Genomic DNA, 17334 nt, shown 5'->3' with positions numbered 1-17334 from the left:
TCCTCTTGTGAAGGGAGATCTTCATTTAATGTGTTTTAACTGCAGTTGCACTCAAGGCATAAAAAGAGAGTATAGTTCAAAGTTGGAAGCAAAAATGAAAATAAATTGGGTAAATGCAACAAAGAAGGGCTGAATGTGATTTAGCTGCTGTTAAAGGAACAGCGAGAATGCTATTCAGGGCCGCTCTTCTCAGAGACAGACTTGCCAGAAGCATCCACTTAACCCTTTCCCTGTTTCACCTTATGCCTGGCAACACCCATCTCCTTTGCTGCTGCGCTGGGGCACATTTCTCGTGGTGTGTCTCTTTAAATAGAGAGCAGTGAGATCTACAGGGTCTGTGACTCATCAGACTTTTGCTTCTCTGAACAGATGCAAAAATTAATACAGCAGAAGGAATATGCAAAACAAGTTAAGGAATTCAATATGAAGACATTATCCATCATGTCAAAACCACAAACAGCAAAAACTGAGACTAAACCCGCTGTCCCTCGGCAGAAGGTAAGAAATTCCAATGAAGGCAGTCACCTGTTATGAGCAAGATCTATTCTTGATTAACTGTAATGTTTAAGTTAGATGTGTAGGTCAGTGAGAACAAGTACTCAGCATTCTTATTTAGCCTCTTTTTTTTCCATATGCAGCTGGGAGGAAACAAGCTCAAAGCCTTTTTCAAGAATTTAAATGCTGAGCATGAATCTGCTAAGACTAGGGACAAGTTTAATCATTTAAATATAAGGGCAATTGCTATAACATTAAAGGACAACTTTGAGTATCCCAAAGTCAGCTGGACATTTGTAACCCAGGAACTTGTTATCTTTCTTTCTCTCTCACAATCTCTCTTTCGCTGTCTCTTCATGTGGTTTGAGTGAAAGCTTACAGAGTGCTAAGTTTTCCATTCTACAATTTGTACACACCATGTTTTCTGTCATTAGTGGCAAGCTCCTCAATGTGAGAGCACCTTTCCTCCTGCTTTCCTGGGGCCCGTGTTTCTATGTGCCCAGCTTCCTGGCCCCTTTTTGCCTGCTGAACTGTGTGTTTCGGCAAATGCTGCCCTTCTGGTCTCACAGTAGATTGTGCTGAAGAACATGTCCCTGTCAGTGTTATGTTCAATCTTTAGGTCTCTTTCTTGTTTTGGCTGAAAAGTAAATCCTGGGAGAAGGACGTAAATCCCTTTTCAGTAAGAATAATTCAAAAGGAAAATTTTATTACCTCATAACAATAAATTCACATTTTTTTAACAGAGATGTTTTAGCTACTGTCATACCTGTAGCTACGTACCATTCACAGATACTGATGCCACTATGGCATGTATGCAAACAATAATGTAAGATTGGTCATCGTCTTTTATCATCCATTTGTTTTCTCCTTATTATTTTAAGTTTGTCACTCATGAAAGTTCAAAAATAAAGTGAGTTCTAAGAAGATATAAGCAATCCTCATTAACTACCAATTTCATTTTCTACCATTAAATAAGTCATTTTACTAATTGATGCTTTTTTGCTGTTTACTCACTCCTATGGCCTAGAGGGTAAGGAATTGCACTTCCAGTCACTAAGACAAATGGTTTCAGTACAAAAGTTGTTCCTTGGGAGAAAGATGAGTAATCTCCTCTCATGTAGTTTACAGCCTCCAAAAACCCCCTGGAGGGTCAGCGACAAGTCAGTTCTGACTCTAAGGCAATGAATTAAGTTTGTTTGTTGGTGTCAAAGAAAAGGTTTTTATTGTTGCTTTCTAATTAACTCCACTAATTTTTCCAAGAGGGAGTTTCTGGGTTGTGGATATAGGTAACATGTTCAGCTTCTGACTAAAAGAATGGAGACTCAGGTCCACCCAGAAGCATTCCACTAAGACTGGCCTGGTGACCTCCTGCCCAAATATCAGTCACTAGAAACCCTGCAGAGCTTCTGGTCTGACACATCTGTGTCACCAAGAGTTGGGGTCAACTCAGCAGCAATCCCTTTCTATCTAAGAAAAGGAATTCCATAAAATACAGAATGTCCTCTCTCTCAGATAACATCCAACAAGAAGTTATGATGCTAATGAAATATGTATTACAGAGACACAGAGTTTTGCAGTACAAGCCTCTGCCTCAATGGTCTGTCCAATCCCACAGAGGACATGGGCCCTTTGTGTGAGGGACAAGTGATCATTCCATGCTTTCAGAAATTTGTACTCCATGTGCTCTTTCACAGACCATCATCTTTTCTATTTATTGCTGTTCTTTCCCAGACCTTGAAGGCCTCAATGCACTTAATTGAGTTACAGTGCCACTTTTTCTTTTCCTCCAATTCATTTATTTTTCATAAAGAGATTCAAGCAACAATTATATAATCAGAAATTACTAAATAAAGCATCTATACACACTTGGAGGTCTAGAGATTTTCTGTGTTTTGGAGTTTTTCCCTCTCCCAGGATCTAAGCAATAGTGTCCATTCCTATTTCACGTATCAAGAAACTCTTGTTCAATGTACGGCCAAGCACAATCAATAAGAGTGCATCTAAATTCCAAAATCAATCTCCATAATAGTCTATGTGTTTCCTACTGCCAAAGGGGCCCTTTAGAGTAGTGAGAGAAGATCTTCACCCTGAAACCCACAGCGTCCCTTTTCAGCAGGAAGTAGCTAAGAGAATACGCCATCCCCTTTTCCTTATGACTCAGGGTGAAGTCTCTCTCAGGGAGGAGTGATAGGGAATGGCAAAGGACACACTGACAAAGAAGATTAATCAGAACTGGCTTTGACAAGCACTGTGGCATTTGGACAAGAACAAACTGGGAGGAGGGTAAAGAGAATAGTGCAACAATGAATGAATGGAAACCCAAAATCTCTGTAAATGTTTATGAAAATTAATAAAATATAGAAAAAAAAGAAACTCTTGTTCATTAATAAAACTGATACAAAGGAAGTTTTTTAAATTATATTCAGCCATCTAATTTCCATGGTACTGCCTTTAGAACTGATATCACACACACACACAGATGGCTTTTTTCAGTGTATAAGTTTCAATGGACATACTAAAGAAAAAGTTATTTTCTTTTTTTTAATATTTTTTTTATTATTTTTGTGTGCGTGTACCGTCAAATCAGATCTGACTGGTACAGGAGGAGATTGCCCCTCCTTCCCCGGCACAGCATCTGGTGGATTCGAACTGTGCACCGCTGGGATTGTAGTTGCAGCTTCTTGCCACTAGGCCACCAGAGCTCCCCTAGAAAAAGTCATTTTCAATCTCTCATAATTTCTAGAGTTCTAAGAACAAGAATATCTGATCTAGTGTAAGCTCAAATTTTTTTATGAAGCAATATCTTTGGTAGCAAGCTGTAAAAAGGTCTCTTTCGATGTGAATATCTCTTGCTGTCTCTTTAATAAAAGTTTGGTTTTAATAAGACTGCCAAAAAAAAGAAAAATCTAAAAAAAAAATATATATATATAGTAACACTATAATACTTATAAGCCAGGCTCTCAAGTGGCAAAATGATCATATTTTAAGATTTCTTAATTTTTTAAGAAAGATCACAGAAATTTACTTTACTTCAACTTTGTCATGACAAAATTCTTGAAATATTTTAATCTTATTGTATAGGTGTATGAATATACAATAAAATAATATTTTAAGTTAAAAAAAAGACTGCCAAAAATGGAGTTTAAAAGCACGTTAAACAATCTGTTTCTAAACACTTGAAGGAAATTCAGACTTACAGAGAAAATATCCCATGTACACACTATCTATTCTTCTTCGACTATTTTTACTCCAACATATTGTTTTGTGGTTAGTGTATTTTGTTAAACTGTATGTTATATTTCATTCACCATTTGATCTCTATTTCATCTCGGTCATTGTTAAGTGGCTGGAGTCATACTCTCCTTTTATGTTGTAAATAAGCATTTCCTAAGACTTCTTATTTCAGATAACATTTTATCTTTGTGTTTTCAGGCTTTGGAATATGCTAAGACCATCCCCAAACCCAAACAATCAAATTTGGCTGAGAAAGCAGCAAAGGAAACAAAAAATTCAGCCTATCCTGGAAAGGAAGAAAGTTTACCTGAAATCCTGCTATTGGAAATGTTACAAAGCAGACATGAAAGAGAAAAACAGGCTGTGGCTGCTTTCAAAGTCCTTCACATTGTATAGACAGCATGTACTGAAGACCAAACTGATTTCCAGGGCTGACTGGAGAGGAGAACTGGCACCAGCATGCCTGCGTGAAGGGCGATGGGCCAGAATTATCCTCACAACGCAGCTCAGGATTGTCTCGTGGAGGATTGAAAATATGGGACCCTATGATGTGGTGCCTTGATTTTATTTTCTAGAAAGAAAAAAAATAAATCTTTATTTTCAAATCAGTTAGAAGTGGGACTGAGTTAAGAACTAGAAAATAAAGCTTTTGGGTTTTAGACTGGATCTTTTGATTTCTTAAACTCTATTCTTACTTAGCAGAGTGAAATTACTTAAAAATAAATGTACCTTTCTGCTGATAAAAAAAACATGAGAAAGGACTCCTGTATTGTATACATTTTCTACATTGCATGATGTAGTACAGGAGCTACATAGGCAGACTTTTCTCTTAAAACTGGAAGAAATTAAAATTGAAAGTCTAGAAAAATAACACATCTGAAAAAATAATCAGAATTATGCCAGACATTTGAAAAATAATGCCGTGTACGAGGAGTTAGTTTGGAGAAGTGGCAGCGCAATCTGCTTTGTGAAATGAGAACAACCTTCAGGGAACATATGAAGATATTTCTGTAAATATGGAATTATTTTTTTCCTAAATAAATCAGAGCCAACTCCATATCATGTGACAACAACAAATGACTTCTAAATTTTTGGTTGTAAAAATGCCTTAAAGTTGAACTTACTCTGGGAAATAAAATTATATATAAAGCAACATTCCCCTATTTTTATATTTAAAAGTAGTAGAGTAAAAAAATTAAATATTTTATTTCTATTATAATATCTTAGAATAACTTAGAGTTTAGAAATAGTTTACTTGTATAATTGTCAATTGTTCAGGCGATACAAACCAAGAAAGCCTGAGTGACTGAGGTCCATCCTTCCTACTCCAAGTTAAACAGGCTCTTGAACCCTGCACTGTCAGCACCAAGGACAGTGCCCATGTGTAGGAAGAGGTTCTGTTCTCTGGGTGAGGCAAGAACCATCCAGTTTTTGTGAACTTCACTTTTTCACTTGAATTCCCACCATTAAAGTTCAATCTTTAGAAATAATTCTGTATATAACCTGTAATTTCTTTTCTCAGATACAATTTGACAATTTAAATTCTCCAAAAAGGATTTTGTAACTTGATAAAGTTGTAAAAGGCATTTAAAGTAACTCAGACTTAGATGATGACCTATAAAAGAACCAAAACATTACCTTTCTTTCCTTCACATTTAAAACTTTGATATAACCATTTCTCCTTTAGCTTAAACACAGCTAAATCCTTCAAGCCCTTTCTCCTGTACATCAAGAGCCCACATGTCTCAGCTGAAGCAAGTTAAAATAGCTGATGTCAAACAACACTTTTCAGGATTCTTACTACCAAGCATCCAGAGTCAGACTCAAAAACATCCAAATTCATTAGACACAAATGTTGAAAGTGGCAAGTACATCTTAGATGACTCGGACTGGAGAAATAAAACAGATTTGATGAAATGTATGTGGTTGAAATCAAAGAAGAGCTCAAAATGCGTCTCCATTCAGCCCTGGTACAATCCAGCAGAGTGTCAGTAAGGAACTCACTGAGACAGGGTGAAGATTGTACTAAACTAGCTGAGTGACAGTACTACTTTTTTTCTCTCCTTTAAGTAAGCCATACTCAGGACAACAGTATTGAGCTTTTGCAACTCAAATGGATGAGTGGTCAATTTGATAAAATTTGTTTGGGACACTCAAAAGCAATCTGCCTATTTGTGAAGCTAAGAACTTCAGATTTTAGTCATAAAATGAAAGACACATTGCCTGGTGTCTGTGACTCAAAAGTCACTGCCATTGGGACAAAACCAACTCACTCAAAGCTGACCCTCCAACAGGTTTTCAGAAGCTGTAAGTTGAACAAGAGATTTACCCACCTTTGTCCTGAGGGGGCAACTGGTAGGTTTGTACTGTGTGCCTTTGGACTGGCAGCTCAACTTCTTGCCCACTAGGTCACCAGAATTAGTGCAAATAAAGGATCTTATTTGCACTCGGGGAACTCCAGTGACCTAGTGGTAAAAAGCTGTACTGGATAAATTGTGTATACTGCACTGAAACAGATGAGGGAAAGAATAATTTAAAAGCTATGTATGACAGGGTATTATGGTTATCACAAGAGTCCACAATTAAGGTTGCATAGTGGAATGTACTTGGGGTGGTGGGAGGGGTTTGGGGGGGATTGTGTACCAGGGAGGGAGTTTTACTTTTCAAAGAAAGGAGCAAACTGGGCTGGGGCTGGCCTGGGCTGGAGAGAAGTGCAGCAATGAATGAATGGAAATGCAAAATTTCTGTAAATGTTCATTAAAATTATTAAAATAAAAAAATTTTTAAAAAGCTGTGCTGCAATCCTAAAGGTATGTGGTTGGTATCCACCGGATGCTCTGTGGGAAAATAGTGGACAGTCTTCTCTCGTGTGATTAACTGCTTCTGAAAACCCACTGGAGGGTCAGCTATGGGTCCATTATGACTTGGAAGCACACAACAACAATACAACTCACGTATTCCCTCTTGTTACAGTTCCTTTTTATGCTGTTTCTTCGTTCTGTGTCTCCAACATGAATATACTCTTAGAGCTTTGTGACAAGTAGTTGAATTTAATGGTAACTGTTTATCTTTACTCTTTTGCAAGGCATCTCTTAGGAGTTGCCCAGAAACCAAGTAGAAAAAAGACCATCTTGAGGAAGGTAATCCTTTAACAGACACCTATGTCTAATGATTCCAATTGAATCCTTATTATTGGATAATGAATCGTTGTCAAAACATCATGGCAAGCATGACCATGCGCAGCTTAGCCTGTAGTGAGAGAACAACTCTTCATCCCAACAGTTATTAGCTGGGAGTTGTTTGAAAACACATCCAGTAATTATAACAACACTGGAACTAATTAGAAACTTTGAGTTGATAGCAAATAGTCTTCAATAGCAGAAAACTCAGGGAGATTGTTTTTTAAATTGCATACTGGAAAAAAATAACAGAAAATGAGTTTAATTTGGGTGAGCGTATAAAAATTAGGTGAAGTTTACCTAATTCCCTTCCCAGATGTGCTCCAAGCACGCCATTGTATTATGAGAAATATCTGACCACTTAGAGTTCGTAAGGAAAAATCTTCCTTTGTTCTTAGGGAGCTCAGTGGCTTAGAGGTAAGTGTTGTTAATTCAAAGGCAATTCAAAAACCCAAAAGTAATTTGCATTCATGAGCCACTGTGTAGGAGAAAGATGGGCAGTCTTCTCCCGTGTAGTTTATTGCTTCTGATAACCTGCTAGAGGCTCAACTGTGAGTTGGAACAGTATGTAACAATAAGGAAAAATCATGGTTTCATCATTAAAAACTAACAGGGATTGGTGGAGCCTGAGACTATGGCCCTTAGACACTTTTCTCACCTAGAACTGAACCCACACAACAGCCATCTTTCAGCCAACAACAGTCCTATAAAGTGAACAGCCCCATTTGCCAAGAACTAACCCCTCAAGACAGTTAACAAAAAGAGAGCATCAGGCAGCAAATGGCCCAAAATAGAGCTCAGAAGGCAGGAAGGGGCAGAAAATAAGGGCCGATGGATATCGGGAACCCAGGAAAAAGAGAGAAATAGCGTCATTACAATAACGAATAACAATGTCACAAAATATAATGTGCATATATTTTTTTTAAAAAATCAATTTCATAAGTACTTTTTTCAGACAATCTTTTACTAAGTAATAAACAGTTCATCCAGCTAGTAATTATTCATCAGGTGGCTAGGACTTTACTCTAAAGCCAACTATATTTTTAGAACTTCTGTGCATAAAAACAGAGACAAAAAGATGCATGGAGACCCTATTTGCCTCTTCAGTTACCCTCCCTTTAAAGAAAGCCTAAAAACTGTAACACAAAATAAACTGATTCAATGACTGTGGATTTTGTTTATGCATACTGTCTGTCTCACTCCTACATTCCTGATCATAAGTTGTCCAATGATTAAACAAAACCCATCATATTAATGTTACAGGCAAAATGAATAAATAAATTATAGCACACTGGTTAAATGCCAGTATCTCAACCCCATGAGAGACGATCCATGTGAGAAAGAAGTGGCAGTCTAGTTAAATTCAGATTTACATGTAGCTTTGAAAAGTCTACAGGGTAGATCTACTCTGTTCTAGAGGGTCACTATGTGTCAGAATTGACTCCACAGTGTGTTTAGTTTTGTATGTATTCTAATAATTAAATATTCTACTTTACCAAGTATATTGAAGTGACATCTCAAAGCAGATAAAAATCTCTTATTCAGATTGTCCCTTCACTCCCTCCTCCAATCTAAATACAATGTTTTGTTTCTCTTCTTCTTCTTTTTTTTTCCTCTCCTTTTCCTAGTTTCTAACCAGAGCCACACAATACCTCATTCTTTTCTGGTCAATGAAAAGCAAAAGATTTTATAGATTTTTCATTTCTTTGTTTTACTCTAAAGTGTTCCTTAATCTGAATCATTTCCATTCTCCTTGTCTGCCTGCTTAATCCCAGCTCAGTGAAGTAATTGGAAAGTTGGTGGGGAGACCTTCCCAAATGTTATGCAAGATGAGATGCCAAATGAACAGATTATCCAGGTATTTCTACCCCATCAACTCATGGGCTCTTTGAACGTTATGAAGAGTAGAGGAAAAAAAAAAGAATTGTGGGTAAGGTTTGTCTCCCTTGCTGCCTCTCCATTGCCTTTTCATTTTCTCCTTGCAAACCTGGGCAATGTAAGTAATTAATTTTCAATAACCTGAGTAAATGGTCTTCTGCTATTAAATAACTCTAACGGGTTGAGAGTATTACTTTGACAGGAGTATCTCAGTCAAACGTGGTTAGTGAAGACTGGAAATTTCTCCAAAGATTTTATAAATATCCTTTATTGAACGGACACCTGGTCGAGACCAGCTCCAATAACAGGGTTGCTGACCTGGGTTTCTTTGAATGCCCTTGCTTCTTACCATCCTGGGGCTTTGTGAAAGTTATTTGTGTAGTAGATATTCCCAGGGTGGAGTCCCTGGATGGCACAAGCAATTAAGTGTTTCACTATTACCCAAACAGTTAGGGGTTTGAGTCCACCCAGAGCCTCAGAAGAAAGAGCTGGTGATTTACTTCCAAATGATCACTCTGGAGCCAGTTCTACTGTGAAGCCCATGAGGTCAATATGAATCATAAATAATAGCAAATGGTTTGGGCTTTTTGTTTGCTTGTTATCCCTATGATATTAATCCAACAAAAGTCAAGTCAAAGTCATTGCAGTGGAGTCAAAACCAATTCATAGTTGACCCTCCAGTGGATTTTCAGAGGCTATAAATCAATCACACAGGAGAAGACTGCCCATCTTCCTTCCAAGAAGCAACTGGTGGATTCAAACCACCTGTTTTGGGGTTAACATTGCAACTCCTTACCCACTAGACAATGAGAGCTCCCTGACAACTGGACAGTAGGGGAAATCTTGACCAAATTAAAACACTATCTATGCAGAAGGCAGTAGAGAACAGAATGACTATCCAGTGTAGCTCTCTGCACTTGATAATTTTGACCACAGATCAAAACTTTGTGGCAAAGTTGTTTCCCAATTTAATCACATGATCACTCTGTTGCCTTCGGCACAGCTATCAAGATCACCACATCGGTGATTGGTGTGGCTGCCCCTGCCTCCTCTCTCCATCCTGTCGCCCAAAAGCACCGTCTTTCCCATTTTCCTGCTTTCGCCGCATGGTGACACTTTCAGGCAGTGCAGTTGGGATCCTTAACTTTGTTGTCTCGATATAAAATTGATAATCTCCATGATACAAACCACAAGCACCCATTTTAAATGGAACCTTTAGATGAATATCAAAGAACTATTTAGTCATGTCTAATATTTTAATTAGATTATATTCTCAATTTAACCCATTAAACCTCCTTTGATGATACCCATATTTAGTGTTTAGCCTCAGATGCATGAGGTAATGAATACTGGACCTTTTGATTTAATGAGAATTTCGGTTCTTTCAGCCTGGGCCTCTTTGTATACCTTTTATTTTGCCGGCTATAGAATTCAGTTAATTGAAGGAGTCTCTTACCCTCACACATTAAGGAGTATAAATTAGCATCTCCATTCTGATTGGAAAATGCAAGCAGACAGTTTTGCTTTGATCTGAGGCCTTAGCTGAGGAAGGCAGCAGTCCTCTGAAAATGAGCTGATGGCCTTGTCATCAGGGCAAAATGCAGATGCGCCCATGTGTAACAAAACACTTAATGCCTTAATTGATTACCTTCTCATTCTCCTGGTCCTGTTTGAGAGAGAGAGAGAGAGAGTTGGTGCATGCATACATATACATCTGTACTTCTGTATCTGTCTTATTTTTCTATCTCCTCTGTTTCTTCACTCTCCTCAGTGAACTGGGGACACAAGTTCTAAACTGATTTGAGACCAAGGAAATGGAAATCGTATAAATGCCTCCTTGCCCTTCGAAGTACTGTAGAACTTACTATTCAAGCTCTCCCACAGAGATTCGTAAGGACCGACTTCAATTTCCAAAGCTGACATTGTGGATGATCCCAAAACACTAACAGTGTATAATTTAATGTGAAGGAGTGAGGGCTAGTCTGTGCCTCAGCAATGAACCTACCCTTTTGATCTCTTCAGATAATAACGCAATCTTTGTATCTCAATAAAGTCAGTCATATAAAAGAAACATGAAAGTGAGAGGTCAACATTTTCATTACTCAATAAAGGCTAGAGTAAGATAATATTAAGTCAAATTACACAACTTTTACATAAATATGAGAGACTGAACATCTACCTACTTCATTCCTTTGGCAAATTTGTCATTAAAAACAGTCAATCCTCCTGTGCCAGTCAGATTTGATTCAACAGTACACAGCAAGAAAGGGGGGGGGGGGAGAAAAAAAAACCAAAACATAGTTTAAAAAAAAAAAGTTTGACTATTGCGACTGAGTCAGTCTTGACTCTTGGAGACCCCATGTGCTTCAGAGCACAACTATGGTCCATAGATTTTCAGTGGCTGTGATGTTCCAGAAGTATAATAGTGCAGGTCTTTCTTTGGAAGTGACTCTAGGTGGATTTGAAGCACCAGCTTTTTGTTTAGTGACTGAGTGTTTAAATGTTTGTCCCACTCAGGGATGACAAAAAAATCACAGTAAAGGATTTTTTTAAAGGCATAAATTCTTAAGGACAGGACAAACAAGAACAGAGGCAATAGAAACAAAATTTTAAAAATTGGAAAACTGATGGGTAAACTGTAAAACAAATAAATAAATAAAATTATGAACTACAAAAACCAAATGCTAAACTAGTAAAAGGAAACTCACAAAGCAAAGTGACTTACACAGAACACCGGAAAGTTCAAGAGTTGTGATGTCACTACTTCTGAAGATAGAGATGAAAGGGTGTTGTTGTTATGTGCTGTCGAAGTCGCTTGTGACTCTTAGTGACCCTATGTACCCGGAATCCTGCTCTATCCTGTGCCAATTCTACTATCTCTGACACACCTACCATTGTTACCCCAATCACTGAATCAATCCATCTCATCGATGATCTTCCTCTCTTCTTTGTCCCTCCACACTTCCAAGCATGATGCCCCACTCCAAGGACTGATCCCTCATCACAACATGCCTCAAATATGTTAGACGAAGCCTCAGAATCCGTCCTTCCAAGGAGCAGCCTGGTTTCTCAACCTCTCTAGGATGAACCTATTTGTTCTGTTCTTCTATCGTTCTATGGTATTTTCAACACTCTTCTCCAGCACTACAGCTCAAAGGTATCAATTCTCTTTCTATCATCCCTAGTCATTGTCCAGCTTTCTGAAACATAGCAAGCAATTGCCAAGACTATGGTCTGGATCAGGAGCACCTTAGTCTCCAGACTGATGTCATTGCTCTGCAGTATTCTGGAGAGGTCCTTGACAGCCAACTTTCCCAATGCAATAAGTCTCTTGATTTCCTGGCTGCTGGTACCAAGGGTGTTAATTGTGGAGCCAAGCAAACTAAAGCTGTTAACAATCTCAGTCTTCTTGGGGCACTAAATTATGGAAGATTGGAAATTATGGAATTCTATTTAAGAGCAGTTAGTTATATAAATTCCTCCCCTCCCCCATTAACATGAAACCACACAACTGCCCCTCTGTTAACATAATAAAATTTTGTTCTGCCCATTGCAGGGGGCTGTACTGTGTTTCTAGGCTGAGGGAAACTGGCTATATTGAGAATGGTGTACTGAAAATAAAGTGGACTGTGAACATCTATTTTCTAAATGCAAAATGTCCTTGTAAAGACTAAGGTGCACTTGATCTAGGCCATGGTATTTGCAACTGCTTCTTATGCAACGTTGGCCAACAAAGTAGGATGACACAGAGCAATAGATGCCTTTGAATTGTGGTATTGGTGAACTGAATATACCTCCATTGCCAAAAGAACAAACAAGTCTGTCTTAAAGGAAGTGTAGCCAGGGTGCTCCTTAGAGGCAAGGAGACCATGTTGTCAGGAGAGTCTTGTCCTTGGAAAAAGACATCATGCTGGGAAAGATAGAGGGTCAGACAAAAAGAAGACGGCCCTCTACTAGATGGAGCAGCTAATAAATCAAGTGGCTGGTGAACTAGATTTAAACTGTCAACCTTGCGGTTAGCAACTCAACACCATGTCATCAGAGCTCTGTTAAATTCATGAAAAGTACTTTAAACTCGTTTAAATTCACAGTTAATGACCTTGGCACCAGCAGACATGAAATCAAAAGATTGGGAAAAGGAACTCTTGTGACTTAGCGGTGAGGAGCTGCACTGCTGACCCAAAGATGCGCTGTTCAAATCCACCAGCTGTTCTTCAGGAAAAGGATAGGCAGTCTCTTTCCATCAGAACAGACCCATAGCTGACCCTCCAGCAGGTTTTCAGAGGCACAGGAGGAGACTGCCTTCTCCCGGGTGGCAGCAGCTGGTGGATTCAAACTGCATGCCCTCAGAATTGCAGGGCAGCGTCTTACCAGTTGGCCACCAGAGCTCTGCCTCCTAAAACTTGCTGGAGGGTTAGCTATGGGACAGATCCAAGACTCTGGTTCATAACAACAAATAACAGCATTGGGAAAGTTTGTTGTCAAGGACCTCTCCAAGTTACTGAGGAGTAATTATGTCGGTTTGAAGACTAAAGCGCACCTGAAAAAAAAGTGCCATGGTCTTTTCCATAACTCACCATGTAGCTGAGAGCTGGATAATAAACAAGGATGACAGAAGAAGAATTAATGCTTTTGGGTTGTAGTTTTGGTGAAGAGTACTGAATATTGCATGGACTGCCAAACTATGGGGAGGGTGTGTGTGTGTGTGTGTGTGTGTGTGTGTGTGTGTGTGTGTGTGTTTCCTGTGGAGTAGCTGCTGGGTTTGAACATGTGACCTTTCGGCTAGCAGCTAAGCTCTTCAACTACTGTGCTATATATATGATAATTATTATTGTACTATATACTTTGTTTGGTGGAACTCCTCAATGAAAACAAACTTGGAAGAAGGAGTGGCATCCATTTCCAAAACAGCTTGCTCCAAAATAGCCATGAATTTGGAGAAACAATGAAAATTATACAAGTGTTCAGGTCTTTCATTCATAGGGTTGCTATGAGTCATCTACAACTCGACGGCACTTAGCAACAACAACAATGGCCTAATCAAGATAATAATGCCAACAGGGAAGGTGGGAAAGCGTACATATATGTAGTGGACATAGGGAAGAAAGAGATGTTAATCTGTTATAATATGAAATTATTAGACAATTTTTTAAATGCATCAACTCAGTCTTACCCCCACCCCAATGCCAGCCTCATTCTACAACAGCGGCACCATATAGCATTTGTCCCTTTGTGACTGAGATACCTCACTCAGCATAATGTCCTGCAGGGTCACCCATTTTGAATAATATTGCATGAGTTCCTTGTTTTTCAATGCAGCATAGTATTCCATTGTGCGAATATACCACAGCTTCTCTACCCATTCGTTTGTTGATGGGCATTTAGGTTGTTTCCAACTCCTTGCTATTGTAAACAAAGCCGCGATAAACATGGGTATACATATATCTACTTGGATGTCATTTATGGTCTCTTTAGGGTATATTCCCAGTAGTGGAATTGCTGGGTCAAATGGTATCTTTATTTGCAACTTTTTGAGAAAGCACCACAATGCTTTCCACAGTGGTTGCACCATTTTACACTCCCACCAACAGTGAATAAGGGTTCCAGTCTCTCCACAACCTCGCCAGCATTTGGCTTGCTGTTCTGTTAAATTTTCCTAGTCTTACTGGAGTGAGAAAAACTGGATGAAATATGTTTACGGCATTGAAGTCTATGGGGGAGAGAATAGTCTAAAAGTATTATATTTTAGGGCATTATTTTTATCGTAGGAGTATGCAATGAGGGTTGCAGAGTGGATTATATTTGGGGGTAAGGGGTGGGGTTTGGGGAGATGCGGGGGAGATTGTGTACCAATGAGGGAGTTTTTCTTTTGCTTTTCAAGGAGAGGAGCAAACGGGGGGGGGGTGGTTTGTGCGGGGAGAAGGGTGCAACAATGAATGAATGGAATTCCAGAATCTCTGTAGATGTCCATTGAAATGAAAAATAAACAACCTAAATTTAAAAAAAAAAAAGAAAAAGGATAAAAAAAGCATCAACTCAATGAAATCTGTTAAAAACCTGGAAGTAAATACAAAACTATGAGCCCAAGTTGAAATGTGCTTGTCTTTGTGAAAATAAGTGGGAAGTGAGACACTTGTAGGTTATTCCCATTGGAAAGTTAAGATAAAGAGCCATTTTCTTTATCCACATTCTCACAGCTTTTCACAGTACATTTCCCATCCCAACTTAAAACTTGAGGAAGAATAAAGATTATTTGGTTATTACTTAAAGTTTCAGCTAGAATATTAACAAGTACACTTAATTACTCCATTATGTATAGTTAGGAGCCCTGGTAGCACAGTGGTTAAGCACTTAGCTGTCAGCCAAAACCACCCTACATGAGAAAGATATGAGAATCTACTTTGTTAAGATTCCCATCCTTAGAAACTTCATGGGACAGTTCTACTCTGTGTGTAGGTCTGATCTACCAGTCAGAACCAATTTGACAGCAGAAGGGTTCTAGTTTATCTGAAGATACCTGTCATTTTTGCTTTATCTGTAGGTATGGGTTACAAGTAGTTATACTTTTGGGTTACCTGTAGTTATGTAGTTAGGCGAAGAATGAATGTTGGGGAAAGTTCAGATAGGACTTCAAGAATTTTATTAGTCAATATTTTGAAACAAGTTTTTGCTTATTCTTGTTGCAGAAATGGAGTCATAAAGTATGTCTTTTTTAAAAAAAAACTTAAAAATTCTTTTAAAAGCTTCAGAGGAAAGCTTAAATCATTCATTCCCCCTAGTCTATTTCATAGTGGAATCACAGCACTTCTTTTACCCCTAGGGGGGTTTCTCCGAATTTGAAACCTAACATTCATCCCTACATTGCATGATGTCTGTCACCAAACAGGATGACTGAAATCCTGGGGCAGAAGAGTGGTGGGTCTGGCATATTATAAATGAAACATCTTTAGTAAAACCTTCTGGTTCCCATTATATGCAGGTCATTTCTGATCCCATAGAATAGAAGGATAATGACAAAGAAAAGTAAAGATGAAGTTATAAAAGAACAAAATAATTATGGCAATGAGGCACAAGACTTATGCACACCATTTGGAAGCAGCGACAATCCTATGAAGACTGGTATCAAGAGCACCGCCCATCACTGTTATATCTATATTGTAATGTCTTCTCTTTCTCTAGCACTTCTTATCCAAAACCTCACAGTCAGTCTTTTCATTGTTCACATCCTCTTATCATTCTTAATTTATTTATAGGACAAATAAGAGCTGTAATTATTGGCAAAAGTAAGATATGAATTTAAGTCCTCAAACCAAGCCAGCCAGGCAGACATTAGACTCTGCTGACAAATCCAATTGTGACTCCTTAATACTACAAACAATCTAATAAGAGAAGCTTTATAGAATCCTCCTAACTCCTACCGTGAATAAGGCAAGTATGAAATAGATTATGGTGACTAAGTTGTCTAATGTACACAGTAGATTCTGGGATGCGGAAAGAGTAAACTAATTGAAAAGTGTTAGAGGGAAGGAAAATTAGGAGCAGAAAATGGAATTATGATAATGTTACAATAATCACAAAGGTGTCTTCAAGTGTTTATTGCACTCCTAAACAGATACTAGAATTATTCTGATCTCTCGATGTATTAGTTCTGAAGCTTGCCAAACTAACAAGTTGTACAACATTGGGTAAGCCAATCTCTCATATTCTCAATTGCTTCATCTATAATACAAAGAGTTGTTTGTTGTTTACCAAAAAGTCAGAACCAACACAGTTAATTTCACGGAAGGAGATAGACCATCAATCTCCCTGAGCAGTTGGTGGCCTCGAACCGTGTGCCTTCGAGAGTGCAATTCAGCTTCTTGCCAATAGGCCAAAATTCAAGATCTCTTGGAGATGATCTACAACCCTACCAGATGTACGAACATGCTCTAAAACATCTCAGCAAGTGATTATTTAACCTTGGACTGAATTTAAATGGGGCTAAGGAACTCAATACCTCCCAGAAAAGTTCATTCACATTTCAGATTGCTCTCAACAGAGGTATTTCTAAAGTTTCATTATATCACTTCTAACTTAAAAATTACCCAACAAGCCTCTCCTTTTCTTGTTACAATAATATCCTTATTGCACAACATCTTTATCATCACAATATGTGTTAGTTGTAAGCCAGTGGGACGGGGTGGGGGGCGTGGAACTCAACTCATTGCCATCAAGCCAGAACTAACTCATAGCAGACCCTCCAGCATGTTATCTAAGGATGTAAATAGTACAGGAGGAAATTGCCCATCTTTCTCCCTCAGAGCTATTGGTGGAGAGCATTATGCTAAGTAAACTAACTTGGTCCCATAAAGACAAATACTGTATAAGACCATTATTGTAGAATGTGTATGAGGACCCAAGAGAGGGAGGGTGGGAGTAGAGGAGGGAGGATGGGCAGGTTGGAGGGGGTTAATCATAGGGCCACACAATTTGATGGGTAGAGAGAGGAGTGGGTAATGGAAATGAGAAAGATCTGGTGTGAAAAAGACAAAGTATATGAACTTTGTAA

At 38.5% G+C, this 17334-nt stretch overlaps 1 protein-coding gene across 1 annotated transcript in view; it reads left to right on the top strand.

The window, feature by feature from the left end:
• LOC102859483 (chromosome unknown open reading frame, human C11orf63) overlaps positions 1-4125 on the top strand; it is a 93551-nt gene extending 89426 nt beyond the window's left edge. Inside the window, exons 7-8 of the mRNA XM_006895605.1 lie at positions 370-498; positions 3928-4125. Coding sequence (XP_006895667.1) covers positions 370-498; positions 3928-4125 — 327 coding nt within the window. The remainder of the gene's footprint in view (positions 1-369; positions 499-3927) is intronic.
• The last annotated feature ends 13209 nt before the right edge of the window (positions 4126-17334 follow it).

Source organism: Elephantulus edwardii, unplaced genomic scaffold, assembly GCF_000299155.1.
Source record: "Elephantulus edwardii isolate Elephantulus edwardi_28Jun2011 unplaced genomic scaffold, EleEdw1.0 scaffold00171, whole genome shotgun sequence".
Classification (NCBI taxonomy): domain Eukaryota; kingdom Metazoa; phylum Chordata; class Mammalia; order Macroscelidea; family Macroscelididae; genus Elephantulus; species Elephantulus edwardii.
Note: the sequence above shows the minus strand (reverse complement) of the source record. Positions and strands in the feature narration are given on the sequence as shown.